At 42.4% G+C, this 23,348-nt stretch overlaps 1 protein-coding gene across 1 annotated transcript; it reads left to right on the top strand.

Moving 5' to 3' along the window:
• Positions 1–7,052, top strand: MRPL22 (mitochondrial ribosomal protein L22; the record flags this gene model as incomplete). The annotated part of the gene is made up of 7 exons (XM_017834773.1): positions 1–91; positions 607–652; positions 2,340–2,475; positions 3,629–3,694; positions 4,211–4,288; positions 5,119–5,188; positions 6,394–7,052. Coding segments are annotated over 7 exons (699 nt in total), but the record flags the coding sequence as incomplete, so codon positions are not given.
• Between the last annotated feature and the right edge of the window lie 16,296 nt (positions 7,053–23,348).

The raw sequence follows: 23,348 nt of genomic DNA on the forward strand, positions 1-23,348 counted from the left end.
TGTCGCAAACCCCGCGCCTCTCTGCCCCCGCCCGGCGCGCTGCCGCAAAGCGCGGCCGGGAAGATGGCGGCGCGCTGGGCGCTGGGCGCGGGTGAGGCGGCTGTCGGGGGGACGCGGCGCTGCTGGGGGTGGCTCTCCCCTCAGAGGAGGGCACCGAGGTGGTCAGAGGGGTGGAGCATCTCCCATGAGGAAAGGCTGAGGGAGTTGGGGTTGTTCAGCCTGGAGAAGAGAAGCTTCGGGGCGACCTGGTTGTGGCCTTCCAAGGAGTGCCAGAAGGAGCGGGCGGGGAAGATGGGGAGAGACTGTTTACAAGGACATGTAGTGACAGGACGAGGGGAAATGGCTTTACACTGACGGAGAGTAGGTTTAGATAGGACATTAGGAAAAAAGTCTTCCCTGTGAGGGTAGTGAGGCCCTGGCACAGGTTGCCCAGAGAAGCTGTGGTTGCCCCATCCCTGGAAGTGTCCAAGGCCAGGTTTGGAGCAACCTGGGATAGCGGGAGGTGTCTCTGGTTTGAACAAGATGATCTTCAAGGTCTCTTCCAACCCAGCCATTCTGTGATTCCATGGTTGTGTTTATTCCTCGATCTCTGCTCCCCCCTTTCAGGCGGTTCCTGGGCACGGGGTCTGCTCAGCTGGGCGCGGCCGGAGAGGTGAGTGTGGTTCTGTGGCTCCCCTGCCATCCCCAGGCAGTGGGACACGGGCAGCCCTGCCTGGGGGGGTACCTGGGGCTCTGCCCTTTCTCTGCCTTTCCCTCCTGCCCCAGGGCTGTGGGAACAGGTCACTCTCTGCCCCTGTGGTGTCTTTCTATGTACTGAGATGTTGTGCCATGATAGAGGTGTCTTCCAGATTTCCTCTGACCTTGTGGTGCAGGTCACAGTAACAATGTACCTATTGCTCCCCCCTGTGCTGTCCTCAGCCACTGCTTTTCTGTAGTTACTGAATTTCCCTCTCAGTCTGGAGGGATCACAGGCTGTGCTGTGGGAGCAGTGGTACTGCTGTATCCCTGACTTCAGAGGGAAGGCTGGTGTAGATCCTCCAAGTGCAGAGCTTTGGTCTCTGCTAGAGCCTGTGTAGTTAAATTGCAGAGACCTGTGACACCAGAGGAAGAAGAAATAGGTTTATGTTGCCCTTACTTTGCTTCCTTGCAGTTGGACAGAGTTATCTGCTCATTATTTTACTAAATTTTTGTTTGTGTGTCCCACTTGCTGCTTGTGGATGGTTCCTTCTAGTATTCCTTCAGCGTTTTTCCGTCCTGTTCCCCTCACGCCTATATAATGTATTTTGTTTGTTGTTTGTCACAGTTTTCTCTTGCTTGCAATGTGTTTGTGTCCTTTCCTAAAGTTAGGATAGTTTTGCTCTTCACATGAGGCTGGATTACTTTAAGATAGAGGGAATGTGACGTTCCTTAAGTTGTCAGATATATTAATGTGCTCTCTGAGGGCAGGAAGGGAATGCTTAGTTCATTCCTGCTCAGTTTGTTAAACTACAGAATGATATTCATGTGCTTGTCAAAAATTGTCCATGATATTCTCCCTGATGATGATGACTTGTTGCCTTGTTCAGTGACATTTTTAGGTATTAATCAAATAAACCAAAACGTAGAGGTGTACAATGTCCTCTTGAAACTAATCAGCATGTTTTGTTTGCCAGTTATTTTTAAGATGCTTTGCACAGTTTGCCACTCACACAAAGCTGTTCAAGGCTTAGTAAAACTCACAATATCTGGTCTTGAACTTGCAGTTGGGAGTGGCTGCCCAGTGCTGCTTTATTTAGGCAGCAGAGGGGCAAAATGTAGCTTGGTTTTTCAGGTTCTGAGGTGAGCAGACTGACTGAAGACTGATTTTTTTCGCTGTCAGCTTGTCTTATATTGACTTGATTGCATTTTGGAAGTAGTTCAGAACATCTCTCCTTTCAGATTTCAGAATGTTTATAAATTTCTAATGCTTTGAGATACTCAACCCCTTGAAAAACTAGAAATTTTTATTGCTAAAAATGTTGTCGGTAAGAGTTAAGTAAGTATTGGTAGGTCTTGGAAAAGATATAAACAGAGGTGACTGTGCCTTTGTGGGATGATTCAGGAGCACTAAATGTGGAGTCTTGTGCTGTACCAATGTCACTGATGGTTCATGGTTTGCTTTGGGAAGTCTGGGGTTTCTTGTTGAATTAAAAAGCCCTTCCAACATAAACTATAATACACTGTAATAGTTTGATTTTATGAGTAGGAAAATGTGTCGATTCTCGTTATCAGCACAGGCAAGTTCACAATTTTCCAGCTAAACTGGGCAGGGAAAAAGAACTGTTGTGTTCAGCAGCTGAGGCTGTGGTCTTGTCTTGCAGGTGGCTGCCATCCTGTAGCCTTTTCCCTCTGTCATGCATCCACACAAGCACATCTCTGCAGAAGACTGGGAAGTGGGAGAAAAAGAACAGGGTTGTTTACCCTCCACAGCTGCCTGGAGAACCCCGCAGACCAGCTGTAAGGATGCACCTGGGAATGTCCTTACCTGTGTGTGGTTAGCAATTTCTGAGCAGATTGTCACTGGCTCTGGGTGACTGTACAAGGCACTAGTTTTATAGCTTATTTGTTCATTATTTCAGTATATTATCTTTGTAACTAGGAAGTTGCAGGTAAATGCAAGTGGAAGCAAGGCTCTGAAGTTGCATAGGAAGAGAATGTTGTGTATTTGATAACTGAAAGGACCAATTAGTGCTGCTTTCACTACAGCTCAGCTTGGGAGGATTTTAGGTTAACTCTTCAGTATTTACTCGCTGTCAAGAACCGATATTTTTGAATTCCTTTTTTGTAATTTTTCTCCATTGGGAATTGATGTGTTGTGGCCTCTGTTAGACACACTGCTCAGCAAAGTAAAGTGTTTGCATGTCAAAAGAAAAGAGATTTTTTGGGCATGTACTTTTGTGGGCCATGAGCATTCATTGATTGCCCCTGTGACCATTAAGCCATAGGATGTAGAAATCCCTGGTGTGGCCTGTGCTGACTGATGCAATATGGGTGAAAATGCAGCTATCGACTGACTCGCTTATTAAATCAGTTTTTTACCTGTTTGTAAAGAATGCCACTACTTTCAAATTTGTATTGATGTTAAATGCTACTAGCTACTGTTAGTCTCTGTCAGTAATAATGTTGAATGGGTCTGTGGAGGCAGCTCTTCATGCCAATCAAACTTGAAAGCCTCTTCTCTTCTGAAGTGGTAATTAAGTTCATTCTGGTAATATTGTTTAGTTGCTCTCCCAGTAAGTTGACTTGACAGCAGAATAGTATTTTTAAGACTGAATGGGCACGTCAGTCTTTGCTTCTAAAGGTGGGGAGGATGAGAGGAAAAGATGATGAGAAATCTTCTGATTATCCTTTTCAGGGACTTCTATTTATGAACAGATTGTCATAAAATTGCATTAAACTTTTCTGTGTGCCAGCAACTTTTTTTTAATACTTTCAAATATCAAAGTTTCAAATCTCAAAGCTGTGCCTGATCCAGTGTGCTCATGGTATAGTAGGGAGAGCCATACTTATTTTATTCTTAGTAAGAAAATTGTGGAGCAGGCATGGATGGTCCATTCTTATTTTCACAGGAAAATTACTGATCCTGGTAACTTTTGTGTTTTGCACCCAGGTAATATATCACTGTCGGAGAGACATAAAATACAGCAAAGATAAGATGTGGTATCTGGCAAAACTGGTAAGCAAAGAGTACTTTGTACTGTGTTTGTTAGAATGCAAAATTTGATTGCTGTATTTGCCTTAATGGCCTCATTTGGCCACAATCTAATCAGCCTCTTCAGTACTGAGTCCTTGGGATGAGCCTGGATCTGGACAGGGAGCAGCTGTTTGTGGTTTGGTTTAGCTGCTTTATCCCAGTGTGCTCTCTCAGGTGTACCCAGGATCATGCACAGATTATGCACTGTGGAAGAATTTCCATGTTGATTTCTGCCTTGTGGTAGATGGCAAGAGGAATTTTGAAAGATAGTAATGGACTGTTTTTTTCTTTAAGAAAAAAAATAATTTAATGTTTTGTCAAGATTTATTCAATATTTAGCTCAGACTTTCTGGTTGTAAGATATTGAAGAAGTGGTAATTAAAGAAACTAAAGTATTTTTGGTTTTCATAATGGCAATGTAAGTAGAGTAATGTCTTCTGAATAAGAGAAGGGAAATAGTTGTAATTGCTGGAGTTAATTTTAACGCTTTGATTGCAGATAAAAGGAATGACCATTGATCAGGCTCTTGCTCAGCTGGAATTTAGTGACAAAAAGGGAGCAAAAGTGATCAAAGAGGTATGTAGTAGTATTCTTTGACACTTCTAGTTTCAAGAAAACTTGAAAATCAATACCTGTCACCTGAAGTTTGGAGATGTTTCTGTAGGGTCTTATGTTTCGAGTAAGCCTGTTGAGAACACATTCAAACAACATAGTTTTGTTACAGTCATGTCATATTGTGACTTATAAATATGTTTGGGTCACTTGTGCTGGCTGTGTTCATTTGTCATGGTGATAAATTACATGTGGGTGCCCTCTGCAACAGTGCTTGGTGTTAAGTTCCTGGTAAATGATGCAGAATCCTGGTCTCTAATGGCTGTTACATCTGTGTGCTTTGGTTCTTTAAGAGGTGAAGGATATTAGCAAGGAAAGGCCTGTAAAGGCACAAAGGCTTTTGATACACTGTAGTTGTTAGGATTCTCAAATTACTCATTTTCTTGGCTGAAGCATTGGTTTCTGGCATAATAATGGCAAAGATGTGTCCTGTATGAGCTGAAAATGTTGAATGACCCAAGTTCATTTTGCCCACCTTAGAATTTGTTTCTAGTCTGATGTCTAATTAGACAAAGGTCTGTAGATGGAAGGCTGACAAATGCTGATGGGAACCATCGTTTCCACTCCATTTCCTCCCCAAAAATGTAATAAAATTCTCCTGAGGCTATTTCAGTCTGTATGCAAGGAACATCCTTATGTAAAAGATGCTTGTCTTTTAACAGTTTTTATCTCTATAAAATACTTTTTCTATAACTGACTTAAACTTTCAATTTCTTCCATGTTATCTAGAGATAAGAAATAGCATTGCTTGAATTCCTACTCAAGTATTTCCATTTCTTTTCCTTTTGTTACAGGTTCTGTTGGAAGCACAGGACTTGGCCGTAAGAAAGCACAACGTGGAATTCAAATCGAATTTACATATAGGTACATTTTTTTTTAATTTAGTGCAGGAAAATGTCATCCTACCCTATCCTGCCCTATGAAAAAGTTTTATCCTTAATAAGTTTTTCTGGCTTTAAATCAGCAGAAATGAATAGAGGGCAGTTTCTGCTGAACTTACCTTTGCCAAAACATGAAAGGCACGTGCTTGCAACACAGCTGAAGTTAGTAGTGGTTTTTGAGCCTTTAGCCATCACTTTGTTGCAGTTGGTGCCTGACTGGTGGTGTTCTGGCATCTGCCAGATGCATAATTTTTAAGATGCATTCATCTGAGAGTGGAATTTCTGCTCCTTATGTGAACAGAAGGTCCTGAAGAGGAAGATGCTTGACATGAATATGAAAGCAAACCGTTACTACTTTTTAATGTTGCCAGTGAACAGAGATGCTGGAGGCTTTGTCTGTGGCTGGTACAGCTAGATTTGCAGGATCAGGATTAAACTTCTGTCAGAAATTGTATACAAGTAAATGAGTATTGACAGAAAACTTCTTAGTAAAAAGATGTAGTTGTTTACAGGATAAGCTTGGAATAACTACAGCACTTTTTAGCCCAGAAAAATGTTAGAGAAATGTTTACTTGTGGGTGTCCTTAGGCCCAAAGATATTACTTCCCATTTTGTCTAATGTGGCGTAAATTTTACTAAACAGACCTTATAAGCTTAAAGTCACCTGGATTGTAGAGCAAATTTGATTAGAATTCTTTGGAGCATTCCAGGCCTCTGCCATAAGAAGGTTCAGCTGCTAGTGCAGGACTGGATGTGTAGATAATGAAAATACCTGTGATATATGCAATAAGGGGAGAAAATGAAGTCTGTAAGACTTCTACAGGAATTCATGAGGCAAACCACTGAAAAGCAGTGATATTAATATCACCTTCAGAAGAGCTATATAATTTAGTAAGTGTTCAGTCTAGCTTCCTTTGGATTTGCCCTTTCCTACATATTTATCTTGTGTGCATGCTTTCTAAATTCACCTTTTTTGTGCTCCTGAGGAGTGTTAATTCAGCTCACGGGGCCCTCTGTATCACTGATCTGCTGAATGTAACAGAAGAAAGATGGGGGAGAGAATCCTGAGTAGAATTCACTTTCCAGAAGCAGGCACGAAACATACACTGGCTCAAGACAGGTGTTTCTGTTGCAGCTGTGTGGCAGTTCACCCTCAACTCAACAGTCCTTCTCTCCTTTCCCCTTCAGCCGAGTCCTTGACGGGCAGAGGCCGCTACGTGAAGCACATTCGTTACCATGCCAAGGGCATGTTTGCCTTCATGAAAATCAACAGGTGCCACTACTTTGTGAAGCTGATGGAAGGTCCTCCTCCCCCTCCAGAGCCACCAAGGACTGGCTTTGACCAGGCAAAAGAATATGTGCAGCAGCTGCGAAACAGAACCCTTGTTCATACGCTCTGACAGACTGTTGTGACTGGATAGGTATCTCTTGTTTGACAATGTAATTGTATAAAAGAGTAATTAAAATAATGCTTTAGTTATATCTTTGGTGCTGCTGGAGCTGGATGATGTGAGAATGATCATAGGGTTTTTTCTTATTTGTCAAGCCATAGCCATGGAAAAATCTTGGAGCAGCAGATGTTATTTGCAACACAGCATTCAGACTCGACCCTGGACTATCAAATCTAGAACATACCATGCTGTTATAAAGCTTGTAATGAACTGAAGTTCACACAGGTGTCTCTGTTATGTATGGTGGGGGCTTTGATGGTAAAAATATGTGCTTGACAGTCAAATTGCAAGATCAGACTTGGACTAAAAGTACTAAAATTTCTTAAAGTAGCTACAGCATTGGAACAAAAAAAGCAACAATAATATTTAAGAATACAGACATCGATTTATGGTTTATCTGGGATGTAATACTTTCCTTACAGCTATTATTGTGCCTCTTGGGCAATGTGTCTGGGAGTGGGGAATAAAAAACCAATCCTTTAAAGTTCAGGTTTTGGCAATCAGTAGGTGGCAGTGTTTAGTTTGTCAGAGAGGAAGCGGCAGCAAAAACTTAACAGGGCGTTGAAACTCTGTTCTGGATTCTGCCCTTGGCATTAATAGTCTGATATGTGCATGGAGTTCAGGCTGCTTTCTGTGGAAACTCAATGTGGGTAGTAGGCAAAATATGGAGAAAACCTTGTTTTGTTGAAGAGTGAACTAATTATTCTGCACTGTCTGGAAACAAATTGTGTTGTAATGCTGGGGAAAGTGACACTCTGTGGACATAATATGAAATGGCTTGTTGCATATACAAATCAGGCTTTCAGTTCTATGAAAACAATCCCATTTTTATCATTATTTCTTTGAAGAGAAAAAGACTGAGATCAGTAGGGGGAAATCTCATTTCACTCAGTCAAATTTTTAACTTCAGGTGGCCAGAGTTCATGAACATCACCATAAAAGGAGAACGAGCAATTGCTTGTTCATGCAAATGTCTGATATTTAGACTTTTCCATTCTGGGAACATCAGTATGGGAGATAGATTGCTTACCTCATCTGGGTCTTTTTACCACACCAGCCTGTGGTAGCCTTTCTTACATGTGTTTACTTGGATCAGTACTTGAATGATGGTTGAGAGCAGCTTCTGTAAGGAAACAAATTATCTTTATTGTCCTAATGAAGGTGGCATACAGGTGTTTCTTTTGGCTACCAAAGAAAGGTTCTCATGATGTTAAAGAGTATTGGGGATGGTGAAGTTACACAAGAGGTCCATGCAGAGCTCAGCCCTGTTAATGGGTGCCTGTTTGCAGTCTGGATTTCTGCAGTGCACTTTCAGACACATTACTTGCTGTTAAAGCCACGATTTAGTAACTTGTCTGAAAGGTGTGTTCTGATAAAACTCTCTATCTCTGCAGTCCCTGATGTGTGTTTGAAGAACTGTTTCTGTTGTACTGTGATAAACAGCTGTGCTTTGCTCTGCCAGCTGCCCTTAAACTCTTCTGTCATACTGAATCTCTTACAAGTTGTAGCAAAGTTGAGTCATTTAATCTTTTTGGGGATCAGCGATCTGGGAGAAGACTAAAGAATTGCAAAATAATTCAAGTTTATTAAGCACTCACACACATTACACTTACATACATATAAATATCTAAACCCTGGCTTCTAGGGGTTTTATTCCAGTACCTATTTCTCCTGCATGCTGTAGATTTTGCTTTGGATCCTTTTTGAACCTCCAGAGAAGGCTATATCCTTAGAGATAGCATTGCTCTGGTTATGAATCTACAGAGAGGGAGAGAAGTGAGAATGCAACTGATGTCTTTTCCAGCTTCTTTATGATGCAGCAGATGGCCCTGAAACTCCTTTAAACAAGCAGACCTGGGGCTTTCAAAAATTTTCAGTCAAAAGGTATGGTTTTTGCTTGTCATTCTTGTTTTCTTCCTCAAGATAGTAAGTGGGAAAACTCCTTTTTGACATGCTTTTAGTCTTCTTATTCCTGAGTAGCCTTTTCTGCCATCTTAAAGATGCATAACCCAGAGTGGATCTTTATGGTATTGGCTAAGGAAGCTCTACAGGTGTGTTTGTAACAGGGAAGTTGGGTGAGGTGAGGGGCTTGAACTGGCTTGGTCCCTGCCTTTCCTTGGTAGGATGGTAAGAGTGAAGTGGTTTCTGTGATAGTTGCATCAAAACACTGATAAGGGAACCTGCCTGAGATGTAGTGATAAAGCTTTTTACTGGCAAGTTCTACATATACATAAAATTTGAGGGGTTTGATTCTACTGTACTTCCTTGGTAATTAGTACATCTGCACTTTAGTTTGGTATCTGATATGGATTCAGACATGAAATTCCATGCTAACTGCAACAAGGTTTTAGCAAAACATCATTTATTGCTGTGACCTCTGATAAAAGAGTGTTCTTAAATGAGAAGGGGCGGGAAGGAGAAACACCAAGGCCTCTACTTGGTGCTGATTTCATGAGTAACATCTGGGGGCACTGTAAACTCACCACTTGTGTATGTGCTGATGTTACAAAAACTGGAGAAGGAGCAAGTAAGTGTGAAGGTGCAGTGAGGCTTCAGGGAAATCTGAGGAGAGCAGAACTGTGAGCTGTGCTCAGCAATGTGAGATTTAATTGAGAAAAACTTCCAAACCTGCTGTTGGGCTTGTTCATAAACATTTTAAAGTATCCACTGAGAAAGTAGAAGTACTTCTGTCAAGTCAGCCTGATGTGTTTTTGGATGTGTGTGGTTTGTTTGCTTTTTTTTTCCTTTTTAAAACTCCTAGGCACTTATTAAGGAGGTAGTTCATCAAAAACAGAGTAAGGAAAGGCTCATGAATATAGTTATAAAGTTCATCAGCCTCTTTTAAAATGTGGAAGATAAATGAGAGTGTGATAGACAATGACTGGACAGCTGGGTGGGTACCTCTGGCTCTGGTCAGGTCTGTCCTGGGAATTGCTGTGGTTGAGGTGTTGGGGCTCGGGGGGTACCTGGGCACTGACAGTGTGTTCTGCCCAGTGCTCCAGCTGTGTTCCTGTACCTGGTATGGACTTGACACGACCAAGGCCATTCAGTGGAAACTGTGTCATTACCTGATGCACAAACAGGAGCTGTGTCACAGCGCTGCTGCTCCTGCTTGGGAAACCAGTCACTGGAGTGAAGGAACAACAGGAGTTGCTGCTCTCTGCCAGTCCCTATGAAAATCCACTGTTGGGATGCCGGGAAGTCATTTACAAACAGTATTATCCTTTAAATAGTAATAAGGTTACCCCTAATGTCCTCCATGGACCATAGAAGCAGTGTGACATTCCTCAGCATATGAGCTACAGTCCTCCTGCTAGAAAGGCCCCTAGTTCAGGCTCTTCAAAGAACAAGCCTTTTTGCTGAATGACATCTATCCACTGCTATATATCCAGTTGCACTTCAGCTGTGTAATTTAAAATAATTAAAAATTAAACAAAATAAGAGACTGTAATAGCAGAAATAATCACACAGGCTGCTGTTTGCTGGAGCCTTACCTAGGCAAAATTACTTGAAAGGAGGGGAAAGTTTCAGGAACTGACTTTTGAATACTTAGACTGAAGTAAGGAGCAAGATATCTTCTGGGAATAGTCAGCAAACGCAGAGCTCATTTTGTATTTGCTCTATAACATCAACACTCTCTTCGTGTTTCAAGGAAGTTGTATGCTGGTATGGAGGGCAGGCTGCCATTGAAGGGAACAAACCAAGGAGAGTGTAACTTTACCTTGGGCAAATTAGATGTTCACCTCAGAGTATTAGCTGAGGAAATTAATCTGAAAGTCTGTAATACACTTGAACTGAGCATCCTTGAAAATGAAGACAAAACGTGGGGCAGAGCATCTGAATAACTACTGCATTTGTGGGTGCTGCTTCTGTGTATCTCACAGTAGTGCAGCCATCAAGTTCTGTGTGGTAAAATGAACTTGTCAAAGATGAACCTAGATAGACTCCCTTTTTCCCTGCTCCAAAAATAATGAAGTGGAGGCTGAAACCGTATTTGTATTCGTATGATATCTTTATTTTAAATTAGCTCAGAGTTGGGACCTTTGTCAACACTGCATCAAGTGTCTCTAACACTATGGGAGGCCCAGCCACCTCTGGCCTGTACTAGTGCTGTGCTTGTCTCCCTGTAAAAACTTCTTGCCAAGCCAGCCTGAGCTTCCAAGCTCTGTTGTCCTTGTCCTTTATTCTGTTCCCTAGTGCTACTGAGAAGTGGTTGACTCCATCACATTGTAGCTCCTTGTTGCTGTCAGATCACCCTGCTAACCCACCTCTTGGGCAGGATGAACAAGCCCAGCTTCAGCCTTTCCTCATAAATCCTGTTCTCCAGCCCTTGTGCTGTCCCCTCTCCAGTTTCCCCATTTCTGTTGCAGTGCAGAACCTAAAACCAGACTTGGTGTTCCAGGTACAGCTTCACCAGCACTGATGAAAGGGAGATAACTTCCTTTGGTCATCTGGCCACACTTCTGGTGGAGCCAAGGATGCAGTTTGCAGCCTCTGATGAGAGCGTGTTGTTGGCTCTGATGTTCATGCAAGTCCCAGGTCTGTGTTAGGTTGCTCATCAGAGTTGCACTAAGGACCTGTAACACCTGTATTCCAGCTCTCAGTGCTTTTCTGTTTACACTGATGGGGACTCCTTTACTGCTAGGAAATTGTTCTGCTGCGTGGGTGACAACTTTCTTTCCTGATAGAAAAGTTACAAAACAGTTTTCTGGCTTCTGTTATTAATCAAACTCTGATGCCAGCGAAGGGTGGAGTAAAGGCATTTGTATGTGCTGTTGAGGTAAACTCCAGCCGTGTGTGCAGCTAGTAAGTGAAATGTATCTACAACTCTCCTATTGATTATCACCTTCAAAGCAAGACAAACATAGGTCCTTACTCTGTGCTGGCCATGTAAATTAAAACTTTATTTAAATGAAAACAGAGTGGACTGTGAGATGCGCTGGATTGGGCCAGGAAAGGATTGCTGTTCAAAACCAGCTCCTCTGGATGCCCCCGATTCTTTGCCTTCTTTTTTTCCCACTTAAGAGTCCCAATAGTGCATTAAGATGAACTCAGTGGTTAGTAAATTTTCCCCTGTGTAGTTTACAAGCTCAAGGTTATGGGCTAGAACAAGTGGTGTCATGCTATAAATCAGATGTAATGGAACAGCTTGAGAGAGTGCACAGGAGTCCTTCCCCTCACACAGTGTGTGTCCAAAAACTCTGAAGGTAGAGCTGGCACAAGCCCAGGAACCCCCACAAATGGCTGATTAAATAACTAATAATGAGCCTCGTGCTGCTGCCCTCTCTTCTGGAGTTTGAATTTCCTGAATCATTCACCTTGCTGTACTGAAAAACTCTTAAAAGAGCTGAAAATTGGAAAAAGCAGAAGTTTTCACCAGAAAGTGGGTGTAGCTGAACCCCAGTGTGGTGCAGAATGGAGGTGGGACATCTGCCTTGTGGTAGTTCTTCCAGCAACTAAATGCCTTTTGTCATAACTTGCATAACTTATCATAACTTGCATAGCTTTAGCTTTCAGCTATTCATTATTCTGATTCTCATCACGGGCTTAATAAGTCCTTTTCTATTTCTTTCAAGCCTGAAATGTGTCACTAGTTCAGTGAGGTCTAAAGAAGAACCTGGCTGTACAAGTGGGGGAAGGCATTCCTGAGTTAGGAGGCAGGCTCTTCCCAGGGGGGCTGGGCTTGGGGTTTTACTGGAGTTAGTACTGAGGCTGAAGGCTGCCTGGAGGGTTTGTATTCTGTCAGCTCAGAGCACAGGCTGAAGCAACAATTTGTGCTGTGACAGAGGTGCCCAAGTTGGAGCCTGTAACATGGTTCTTGTGAGTAAAGACAAGCTGGAGATACTGAACCTTGAGCTGGAAAGGCTCAATCACCAGGGATGACTTCTAGAGACAAAGAACTTCTAGTGGGGGATAGTATATCCATGCATATGCTCCAGCTGGGTTTTGTCTGCCCTGTCCATATGAATTGGGAAGCTGCCCAGGATACCCGTTGGTAGCAACCTCTTAAATAACACTGGTTATGAGTTTCACCCTTAGTGTGCCCAGGGCCTTAGGTAAATGTAGAAATGGGGTTGCAGGCGGGTCAGTGAGGGAAGACAAATGGCATCTTCTTGACCAAGGCATATCCAGAGAAATCTGAGTGTGAAACAACCAGAACTGAGGTGCCTTTAGGAGGGGAAGGTGGATTCCAAAGTCAGTGAAGGGAAGGGGTAAAATTATTTCAAACTTGGATTTACCTTGGGCTGACTGGAGCCAAAAATAGGGGTCAAAAGTCTGGTGCAGTTACACCTCTCTTACCTACAAAAGTCAGTGAAAATTTCTGAGATTAAGGCAATGCCAACTGAACTATTGGCTAAGTAGCCAGAAATGTCTGAGTTTGTCTCTAGTATGTCACACTTCAAAGCAGAGATTCCCAGCTGTTCTCATCAAGTCTGAGGTGTTTGAAGATACTCTTCATTTTTCTTTTGCTCTTATTATCTGTCTCTTTAGGGGGCCTGTGCTCACTGCTTTCGTGGGCATGGATGCTTGGAAAGGAATTATTGTTCATCTTCTCCATCTGTTCTGATGCTGGATATGCCTGTCTTTTTGAAGGCTTTCAGAGTCTGTGCTGGGAATGCATTTCTCTTCCCAGTGTTGAGAGATTTGTATTTTTAATGGGTATTTGTTTTATCTATCACATGCTAGATTTATTCACTTGATAATCTCTCAGCAACGCAGGCAATCTTCTCATGTCCTGATCTAGCATGCAGGGATTTTATTAATTTAACAGTTTGGCTTTGGGCTCAGATAGCCATTAGAGGCAAATCCTGCAGTGTGCTGAGTGTGCTCACCACCCCCAGAACTGAGAGCAGCAGTGACTTGCAGGGATCTGCAGCTGCCTTCAGGATTGTGCTCTTAGAAGCTTTCCTTCCACATGTAGTCTATGAATAAGTTACTGTGTAGTGTGTCTTTCCTTCCTAGACCATACCTTTCTTTAATATGATTTCTCAATGTTAAGTGAGACTTCTTGATGGAATTTTTGCAATGACTGCCCGTGCTCAGTTAACCACTTTTGCATCTCTTAGGAGTTCTTTTTTTATGTCCGTCGTCTTTGATACAAGACAAAAGCATCCTTCCTTCTTCAAGGTGTGTTTTCTTAAAGTTAGTTGGAAAATGAGGGGGGGAAGCAAACAAAAATACTTTCATGAAATGACATTTCTACTCCACTCCAGCACAGTCCTGGAGTAAACTCAGTATCATTGTGCCTGAATCTAAGATGTTAACATTTCTTTCTATCTACAGCAGGGAAAAACAACAGGTCTACACAGAAGCTTCAAACTTATTACTCACTTTTTAAAAAAAAAAAATAATTCAGATCCTTTATCAGTCAGCATCCTATCTTCGTTTTTCAGAAACAGGTTTCAGATGTTACATTTGGTCCTGATAGTAATCACCTAAAATTCTAGGTTTCAGAAGGAGGCTAATAATAAATCTTTCTGATATGGCTCTGGGAAAGCAGGGGGATAGGGGTGATGACCCAGGGGTTCATCATATACTGACAAGGTGAAAGGCAACAGCAGCCCCTGCAGCTGACAGTTCCTTGGCACAGCTGTGACTTTGGCAAGTCAACACACTCATGGCACTGATAGCGTAAACATTTTGTGGCAACTGTGCAAAGCAGGCAGCCAATTATTTTAGTAATGATTGCTTCTCACTGCTCTCCTCCTCCTTCATCTGCCCTAGAGAGGAAGACTTTCTCCCCTGTACTCTGTCCTCCTGGATAATGGCAATAATGGTTTCTTTCTCTAAAAATGCTGTCTAACTCTGCAGTAGCCTGTGCTGTGTGGGACTTGGCTCGGTAATTATGGTCCTCTCCTAAGTTCCCTCATTTTCCAGATGTTATTTGTAGATCTGTCTGTTGCTGTGGTGGCTGTAAGCAGAGATAGTTGTGAGAGCCTGCATCCCCAGTGATTCTGCTGCAGTTCCACTGCTTCCCATTAACCAAAGTGCTAGAAGAGTTTGTGCTTCCAGAGGTGTCTAAAATCCTCCTCATGAGATGCTCAGTGAGGGCTTTGCATATGTGGGTGGTGACCTGCTGCTGCTTCATTTGTACGGCTGATACTGGCTGACTCCAGTACTTTCAACTGAGGAACATAATGGTTTGTGTGCCCATTAAATTCTCAGAGTAGTCTGGCCCATGGGGAAGCTGAGGGCTGTAAGAGCATATATACACCAACACAAAGGAAGAAAATGTTTGGTACAATATGTGGGTATGTCAGGAACAGAGGGGTAGTTTTTCCTGCTTGCAGAGACATTCTTGATTCAGTGAGCTGAAGGTTAGTTGTGGCCTAAACAGGAGCAGCAAAGCAGGATTCCCAACTTAAAAAGCTGTGTTTGCTTTCGGAAGCCCAGGGTTCATCTCTGTTTAGTGAATCCTGTAGGTTAAATATGAGTTGTCCTAGGTTAACACTGTTTCTGTATAGCAGATGCCTACTGGAAATGATTCCCAGCTTCCTTAGCAGTCATCTAGGACTGTCTTCTTAGCAGAATCTTGGATGGTTTCTGGGCATTATGACCATGGCATCATTCTGACCTTAATTCTGATAAATACTGTGATATAATACAAACTGAGCTCCGTCCTGCTGGTACTACATTGCTACCAGCCCCCGAGCTACCTGGATTAAAGGCAGGTGGAGTGTTCAGCAGTGAAAAGGAAATTCAGATACTGTCCTCCTCCATCAATTTTCGAAGGAGAGGGGTGCAGCTTCCTAATTGAAGACTATCCTCTCCCTCATCACTGTTGTCAGCTATGGAATCCAATACAGGACTTTCATCTAGAGACAGTGATGAAGTGGTTATTAAATGCAATAGAAATCATTCAGGCCCCTTTTGATTAAAAGCTTCACTCTTATCTGTGGCTTTCTATGTTCTTAGGAAAGAGCTTGGCAGAGGCAGAACTAGGGAGAGAAATACTTCCCCATTTGGTTGTTTTGGGGGGATGGGGCTTTAAAGCACACAAAGGTAGGTGGTAGGTGTTTGCCTCTAAAGCAAAGGGTTGATATATTATGATGTAAATCTTAATCTTGAGAGGCTGGGGTCCCTGTCCTCCCCAGCCTGAGCACAGGGCATTTGAGCAGTGATCCAAGTGCATTAAACTGTGTGGAAATGTCATCTTTTGGGTACTTATCATGGAATAAAGCACCAAACATTTGAGAAATAACCATTGCTTTGCATATAACACATGCCAGAAAAAGAGTGTGAAAAAATGTCAGAACCCTTCTATTAGCCAGCTCTTTTGAATAGAAACATAAAATATTAATTTAAATCAACTGAAAGGCATTAAAAACTTGATGTTCTCTTTGCCCCAGAAGTACTCTGCTGATAAGAAACAAATTAAAAATGCAGAGTTTTCAAATAGCAAAAATGCTGCATATTTTAAATGAAGTTGGTCTTTTTATGTGTAGTGTTTTGGACTAAAAAAATAATATTAAATGCACATAAAAATGATTACTGTAAATGGTGAAAACATCAAAGTTTGGCATCAAAGTTAAATGAAAGCGCTCGGAAGTCTGTTTGTTTGATCTGTACATAAATAAGCTTAAAAACAAGCCAGGGTGCTTTTACACAGCCAGAACTGGGTAGCCAGTTCAACTTCCTCTGCATCCCAGAGATTCCCAAACTAGGTTATATCCAAACATGGTCAGTATTTTTTGGGGTGATTTTTGTGTTTGCCCAGCGTTCTTCTCTGCCAGTGCACCAGGGAAAATGAGTTGGGAGAAGACACGAGTTACAGGCTCTTATAAAATGCAAGAGTAAATGAACTCCAGGACACTGAAACAAATACCTCTTTCCTCTTCTAGTTTTGGCGTGAGGACCATGAAAATGAAGATAAATGATGAGTCCTTCACCTTGTTGAAGCCAAGGCTCATACAGTTAACCATATTCTCCCTGAGTTTATTTCACCACCCATTCCTGGCTTGGCAAGAAGTGTGAATTAGGAATATGGGTCAGAGCTCTGTTAATTTATATCAACTAAAGATCTACTACAGACCTCAGCCACACTGATGTTCAGTTTATTTCAGTTTGCTCCTAGAAAAAAACAAACAACAAACAAACCTGTGATGTGGGCTCTGTAGGGAAAACAAATGGGACGAAAAAGACCCTACTGTGCTTTACAGGAATCTGCATGGTGCAGAGGAATGACTCTGAGCTCTGGGAGCTCTTTTGGTATAGTGCAAATGTAAGACCTTTATCTACACAGTGCCAAGCTGCAGCTCGTTTACTGTGGGAGCTGGAAGTTGTAAGCAACTGGAAGCAAGACTTCAAAGAAAACCACCTTGGCTCCTGTGACTTCTGTTTAGCAGCCTGAACCTTTTGGGATCAACAGACTTTCAACACTAAAGGGGTGTGTGACAGTCAGTAAAACACACTCTCGAAACCTCTACAAGTTTACTCTGTTTCATTTGGCTGCTAATCACAGCCCCTCTGAGCACAGACCTTTCACCAGGACCCTAAGCTAGAGCTGCATGTGGCTCTGTGGTGCAAGGGAAGATGTTCTGCTTTGAAGAGCAGCTTGAAAGGCCACGTGTTACCTGACACAGGAGAGCATGCTGCTCCTTCACCTGGCCTCTGTTTGTAGCCCTGGAGTTCAATGTGCATCCTCTTCAGGAGGCACATCCGAGCCTGTGCCTTTGCAGATGGCAACTTCAACTCCTCTTCTGGGACTGCTGCATGAGGTCACTGCAGGGCAACCAGTAAGGCAAGCCTTAGCAGAGGACTTGCCCTTCAAAAATTCAGCTACAGCCTTAGGGTGTGTGTGCCTCTGACTTATAAAGCTGTTATTTTTCCTTGCTGAGAAAGTCAAAATTGTCCTCCCCCTGTGTTCTCTTCCATAAAACAGTTCCACAACACGCCCCCCAAAACAATTAATTATCTTGTTAAGGTGGGGTTTCTTTTTCTTCCTGGAAGCTTCCCCTGTCAAGTGCTGGAAGGAGAAATCTAAAGTCTCTGGATCACTTTCCATTTTCTTGCTGTGAGTGGGAGTGCAGAAAAGATGCTCTTAATGAAAATAGCTATTTTTTAAGTGAGAGAAATAAGAAACCTCCCCTGGAATGAAAACACAGCCTGCATCCTGCCAGAGGGGTGGCAGCTGAGATGGCAGGCTGCAATTTGGTCTGTTCTTTGGGCAACATGCTGCTTTTTATGCCGTGAGCCCAACTTTCATTGGAGCCCTGTGGGAGGGTGGCTGGGCTCAGGGGTGCGTGGTAAGGCTGTGGTCAACCCTCCTCTGGGAGCGTGATGCTGAGGTAGCTGGGCTTGCCTTCTCTGAGGATTTATCAGCTTTTCAACCTGCTTTCCTGGCTCTTGCAGATGTTTTTATTGTAGTTGCCACTTTACAGTGTCTGGTTTATTTTAGTTTTGTACAGTATTCTCCACTGCTTCCATTTAGTGCCAAGTTGAATTTCACAGTGCATCCCTGAGGGAGGGCTGAGGGAAGGAGGCTGCAGAAGGGGACAGGGTTGGTGTGTTGCTGTGCTTACAGTAAGATCAGACTCTGAGCAGAGGTGCAGAGAGCAGGCTCTCAATACATGCAAAGATGGTTTTCAGGTATGAAATTAGCTCAGAAATTCTCATGGTTCTGCTTTGTGAACAAGAGGAAAAACCAGGAGGATTCAATGTTATCACCTGCATCTCCCTTACCTGGGAGAGCTTCACTGCAAGTGCAATAAATCTGTTTTCCTATGAATGCAAGAGAGCTCTTGAAATAATCTCATTTCAACCCCTCCTGTTATTTTTAATGGATTCCAGGATGAGCAGGTTGCTATGTATAGCTTTCTTACATACGAATTCAGGTTTGAACCCAGCTGAATATTCAGTCCAATTAAAAGCAAAGTCTTTGCTAAAACAGAGGCAAGGGGAACAGTAGGGAAGGATTTCATGCAAATGAACAAAATAATGAAAACAGGAGGACTGAATGTTATTCATACATATTCGTACAGGTAATTATTGTGATTTCATCCCTAAAAAGTACCCGCTTTAAGAAGAGGTGATTGTATTCTAATAAGTACTCGTTTATTAAACTTGCAGTGACTGAAGTTGAATATGAATTATTAAAATGTCTGTGAGGTGCAGGGTTGTTTTTCTTTTGCCAAGTGTCTGTGAAAAATAAAAACAACAGGAGAACAGGCAGCAGAAGAGGCAAAGTATAAGGTAAGAACTGGCCCAGGATCAATGGTCCCAGTCCTGCTGGCCACGAGACAGGATTCCCAAAGTCTGCCCTCAAAGCCAGAGCTTTGGGCCCCTGTCACCTGCAGGACAGCCCCTACCCTGGGATGTGGGGAGGGGTCTGCACTGCCCAAGGAAACCATCTGACAGTCTACTGCTCTCACAGACTTGTGTAAGGCTGAGGCATGTGTTTCCCTTGAGAAATAAGAGGAAATTCGGGAGAGAATGAGAATACCAAGAGTGCAAAAGTAACAGCAAGTGTGTTGCAGCACGTGACAAAGAGGAATGAGGGAAAAGGGAATGGTCTGTGAGGACAGGTAGCATCTGTCTGTTTATAAAAAGCGTGGTGTACCCCGCAATTTCCAAGTACCAGAAAGGTTTCGACAGGGAAGTAATTACAGAGCAAGGGAAGCCTGGAGAACTCGATAGATTTAGCCTTGTAAGAGGTTAATGGCTTGGCCCTTAAAATGTACCAGAAAATGCAAGTAGGTTTATGTGATGGCTTTGACACATTCTGGCAATAACTGCAATGTGAAGATGTTCCCTCCATTTGCTCTAAGCCTTTGACTTTACTCTGTCACTCTGGGAAACTCATTGTACGTAAAAGAGTGGATGTGAATTTCTGCTCCAAAATATTTGTGTTTAGCATAGTTTAACACAGAAAGGAAGGTTATGCCTTTGCACTGGATATCTCCCAGACTTCCCACCAGTGTCAGGACCTGTTGACAGTTGAGGACAAGTGTGGAAGAGATTGAAGTTTATAAAAAATCAGTGATAGGTAGAGTGGAGATCCTATATGCACCTGAAAAAGAAAAGCTGTGGTGCCCTATAGCAAAGAGGCCTCATCCTGGTCCTGTTCCGGGAGAACTTCCACGTGCAGTTCACAACTTCCTAGAATGTGGAGTACATCACACACTTCACACAAGCCAGTAGAAAACCAAACTGAATTTTTTCTTTTTGTGCTAATGTGTCTGAATTCTGGAGAGCTATGGAACCAAAATGTCCTGAACAGGTGATACTTCTCATCTTGAACAGCACTTGTGCAATTGCAGGCTTTAATTTCCCTTGATTCCTGGGAGTTTGCTGCGTGGTTGTACAGTTTTGTCTAAAAGAAAGTTCAAAGATTCTTCTTTAAGCCCAACAACTTGCTGGGTGACAGAACACAGGTGCAGTCATATCCATATTTTTGATTGCTGGTTATTCATGAGGTGCTGCAGGCATATCTGCCTTTGCAGCTGAGTTCCCTGCTGTGTAGTCCTGCTTCTGTCAGTCTCCCAGAAGAAAAACATGCTTTGGCCCACTGATGTTTGCACGTTGCTGTTTTCTTCACAGTTCTCATATTTTCAACATTTATAATTCAAATGTCTTCAGAAAGAAGTGACAATTTGTCTTCTACAAAATAAAGGGCATAATTACTTGTCTTAATTATTCGTCCTCACTTACTTACTTACCAGGTCATATATTACTCCAAGGCTTTTAGTGCCTTGGGCCAAAAAGGGTCATTACAACACAGAGCCTAATGACCTGACCAAAAAAATATAAGTGAGGGAGAACAAGTCCTTCTCCACTCTGAGCTCTCTGAAGTCATTAATGGATGCCTTGGGAATTCTACAAAGCAACAGCTCGGAAAACAAACAGAATTGTTCAGTGTTGAGTATCACTCTCGTGACATCAATGCTATTACAAAGATTTACAGCTGGAATAATTCAATCTGGGTTTTTCTCTTCCCCCCATTGACTCACATTTTGGAAGGCAATCAGACCCTGAGAGTTGGGTTTTGCATAATTGAAGCACCAGAACATATTAAGTGGAACGACTAATGGGGACGAAGCTTTTCCTTTCCTTCCAGACTGGGTTATCAATTATGAATTAGTGGCAATCTAAGATCAAAGGGGTTCCATTTTTGCAGCTGAATTTGAGGATTTTGGAACTGAACAGATGAAATACAACTAATGACTCATTTCAGGAAGGCTGAGACAGGAGATAACTGACGGGTGGAGTTAAGTGTTTGCTTTAATATATTTCTGAACACGAACATACATTCTCGAATGTAAAACTGGATGCTGAGATCAAGTTACTCAAATAAAATGTTGCTGTTTGTCATGTGGGACTGTGGTCTGTAGCATTTTTTCTTAATGCTGTATATGACCTAGTTATTGACACGTACTATAGAAATGTGTTAGGGTTACCATGTATTTGTTACACAGAAGGCTGATTTACATTAATACATGTTCCATTACTGTAGAGAAAATACATCTCTCCAGGAAGAACAGTTCAACACATGCTTAGAACAAAAAAAATTATGAGGGTTTTAATTTAAAAGTGGCTACAGCCTAATGGAGGGACATTCAAGAGAGCAGTCTGAGGCAGGACTTAGCTACACGCTCCCCAAGGTAGCAAACAAAGCAGTTTATAACTCAAGATAGTAGATGATGCCACAAAGATCTCAGGAGCCTTAGGGAACAAACAGCAATCTGCTGTGATTTCTGCAAGGAAAGTGCATGAAGGCTGGACAAAGACAGGGACGTCAGGTGCCTTTGGTTTCAAAGCCTTTTCTCCTTTCAAACACTCTGGTTCTGAGTAAGTGACCCAACCCAGGCCAGACCAGGTGAAAAGGGGTTTGTGATCAGGGGCTGAGAGCTGCTCCCCACAGCTGCCCATGGTTTGGGGTAACGGGTTCTGTGGGGGTGGGAGGCTGCTCAGGTGAGGCTGTGATTACTTGCTGGGGCTGGCAGGGAGGACACAGCCATGGAGCCTCCCTGCAGCCAGAGAAGAGGAATTTCTTAACCTGAAGGCTTCAAGGCAGCAGGAAGAATCTTCTCAAGGAGTTCTGGCTGCCCTGGCAAAAGTGAGTCACTGGTGTAATAACATTTCTGAATTTCTAAGGGAAAATGGAAGACTGGATCAGAGGAGAGGGCTTGGGTGGGCTGCTGGGATCAGCCCTGGGGGCTTGAAGCCTTTGTGATTGCCCAGCATTTCTGTTTGTTTTATCACTATTACTGGCTATCTGCTCTCACTTCAAAAGCACAGCATAAAAAGTCAATTATTTTGTATGCCTTTATGTAAAGTATTTCTTTTTGGCCTCAAAGTTATAATTTTTAATAGGATGTTAGATAAATTTCATGCTACATATTACTTATTTTGTTTGGATAATGCCTTCTAAATAGGATTTTAGATAAATTTAATTTTAATTGTTTCTTATTTTATTTGGATAATGCCTCATAGTAAGACTTTTGAAATTAATGTGAATCTATTACTAAATTATAATAAAGCAATTATGAAAATAATGAATTTATTATCACAATTGCTGTTGGAATAAGAAGGAAGGAGATTCTAATGACCTGATTCACCTTTGGTGATGTATCAGAGAGAAAATGAGGCCGGGAGTACTAAATGTTATATTCAAACAGATTAATATCTGGGGAGAAACTTTTAGAACTTTGCACTTGTCTGAAATGGGAAATGAATATTTACTTTGGAATAAAAAAAATAATTCTAAACGCAGAGGCCAAACGAATGAAACCTGCTTCAGCTTTTGTTCAGCAATCATCTGGTTGGTTTTTTTTCTTTTGTTTTGAGGACTTTGAACATTCTTTTTTGAGGTTCTCTAGTGAAAAATGCCTTTTCCCCCCTAATTTTGCTTTTCATTTAAGCAAGCTTTGACTTGAGGAAGGTGTGTTCCATTGCTCTCGTTTGCACAAGGCATTATTGTTATTTGGCTGTAACACTGAGCACCTGGAGATGAGAATATCTCCCTCTACAAAACAGCAAGGAGCCTGTTTAAATCAGTGGTTTAAATGTTTCTTTTTCTTTCTCTGGGTCAGTGTCTGTATTTGTTCACCTTGTCCGTGTTTCTGTAAGGGCTTCTCTACTTCCTGATACTATTTTTATTCAGATATAAGATAATTTATAAATCTTAGTGAGAGACAGCAGAAGGCATGGCCTATGCATGGTGTTTTAAAAATAAGCCTAAAACAATTATTATAGGAAAAACAGCCTTTGTTTAAAACTCTGGGCTAGATTTGATGACAACTCTCTTGTCAGACCACAGTGTAAAATTTCTTTCTCTAGAGGCTCTTTCTTTGGCTGTAGAGCTATTGCTTAAGTTACTGCTCTGTCTGGAGAGGGGAACTGACTGGTGCACTGAAAAGGTGGACAGTGATAACTTTGTGTTACTGATTTGTTATCTGATGGTTTAAGTCTGCTCCAGGAATGGGCAGCTGCCCTCTCACCTCTGGCATGCGAGGGGTTCAGCCCTTGGGGTCTTGCTGTGGCTACAGGAGGGTGTGGGGACAGGGAACCTCCAGCTCAGGGAATCTTGTTTGAGAAGTGGCAGAGATCTCTGGTACCTGCCTGGGTTTTCACAAACCTGCCTGGGCTCACTGCTGGGTGTCGTGGCCTGAGAGGGGAACATCTCACACTGCTCGAAGGGATCTGACTAAGGCAGGCAAACGAGTTGTACAGTCCCTTTCAGGCACAACAGGA

Source organism: Lepidothrix coronata, unplaced genomic scaffold, assembly GCF_001604755.1.
Source record: "Lepidothrix coronata isolate B3197 unplaced genomic scaffold, Lepidothrix_coronata-1.0 Scaffold240, whole genome shotgun sequence".
Lineage (NCBI taxonomy): Eukaryota > Metazoa > Chordata > Aves > Passeriformes > Pipridae > Lepidothrix > Lepidothrix coronata.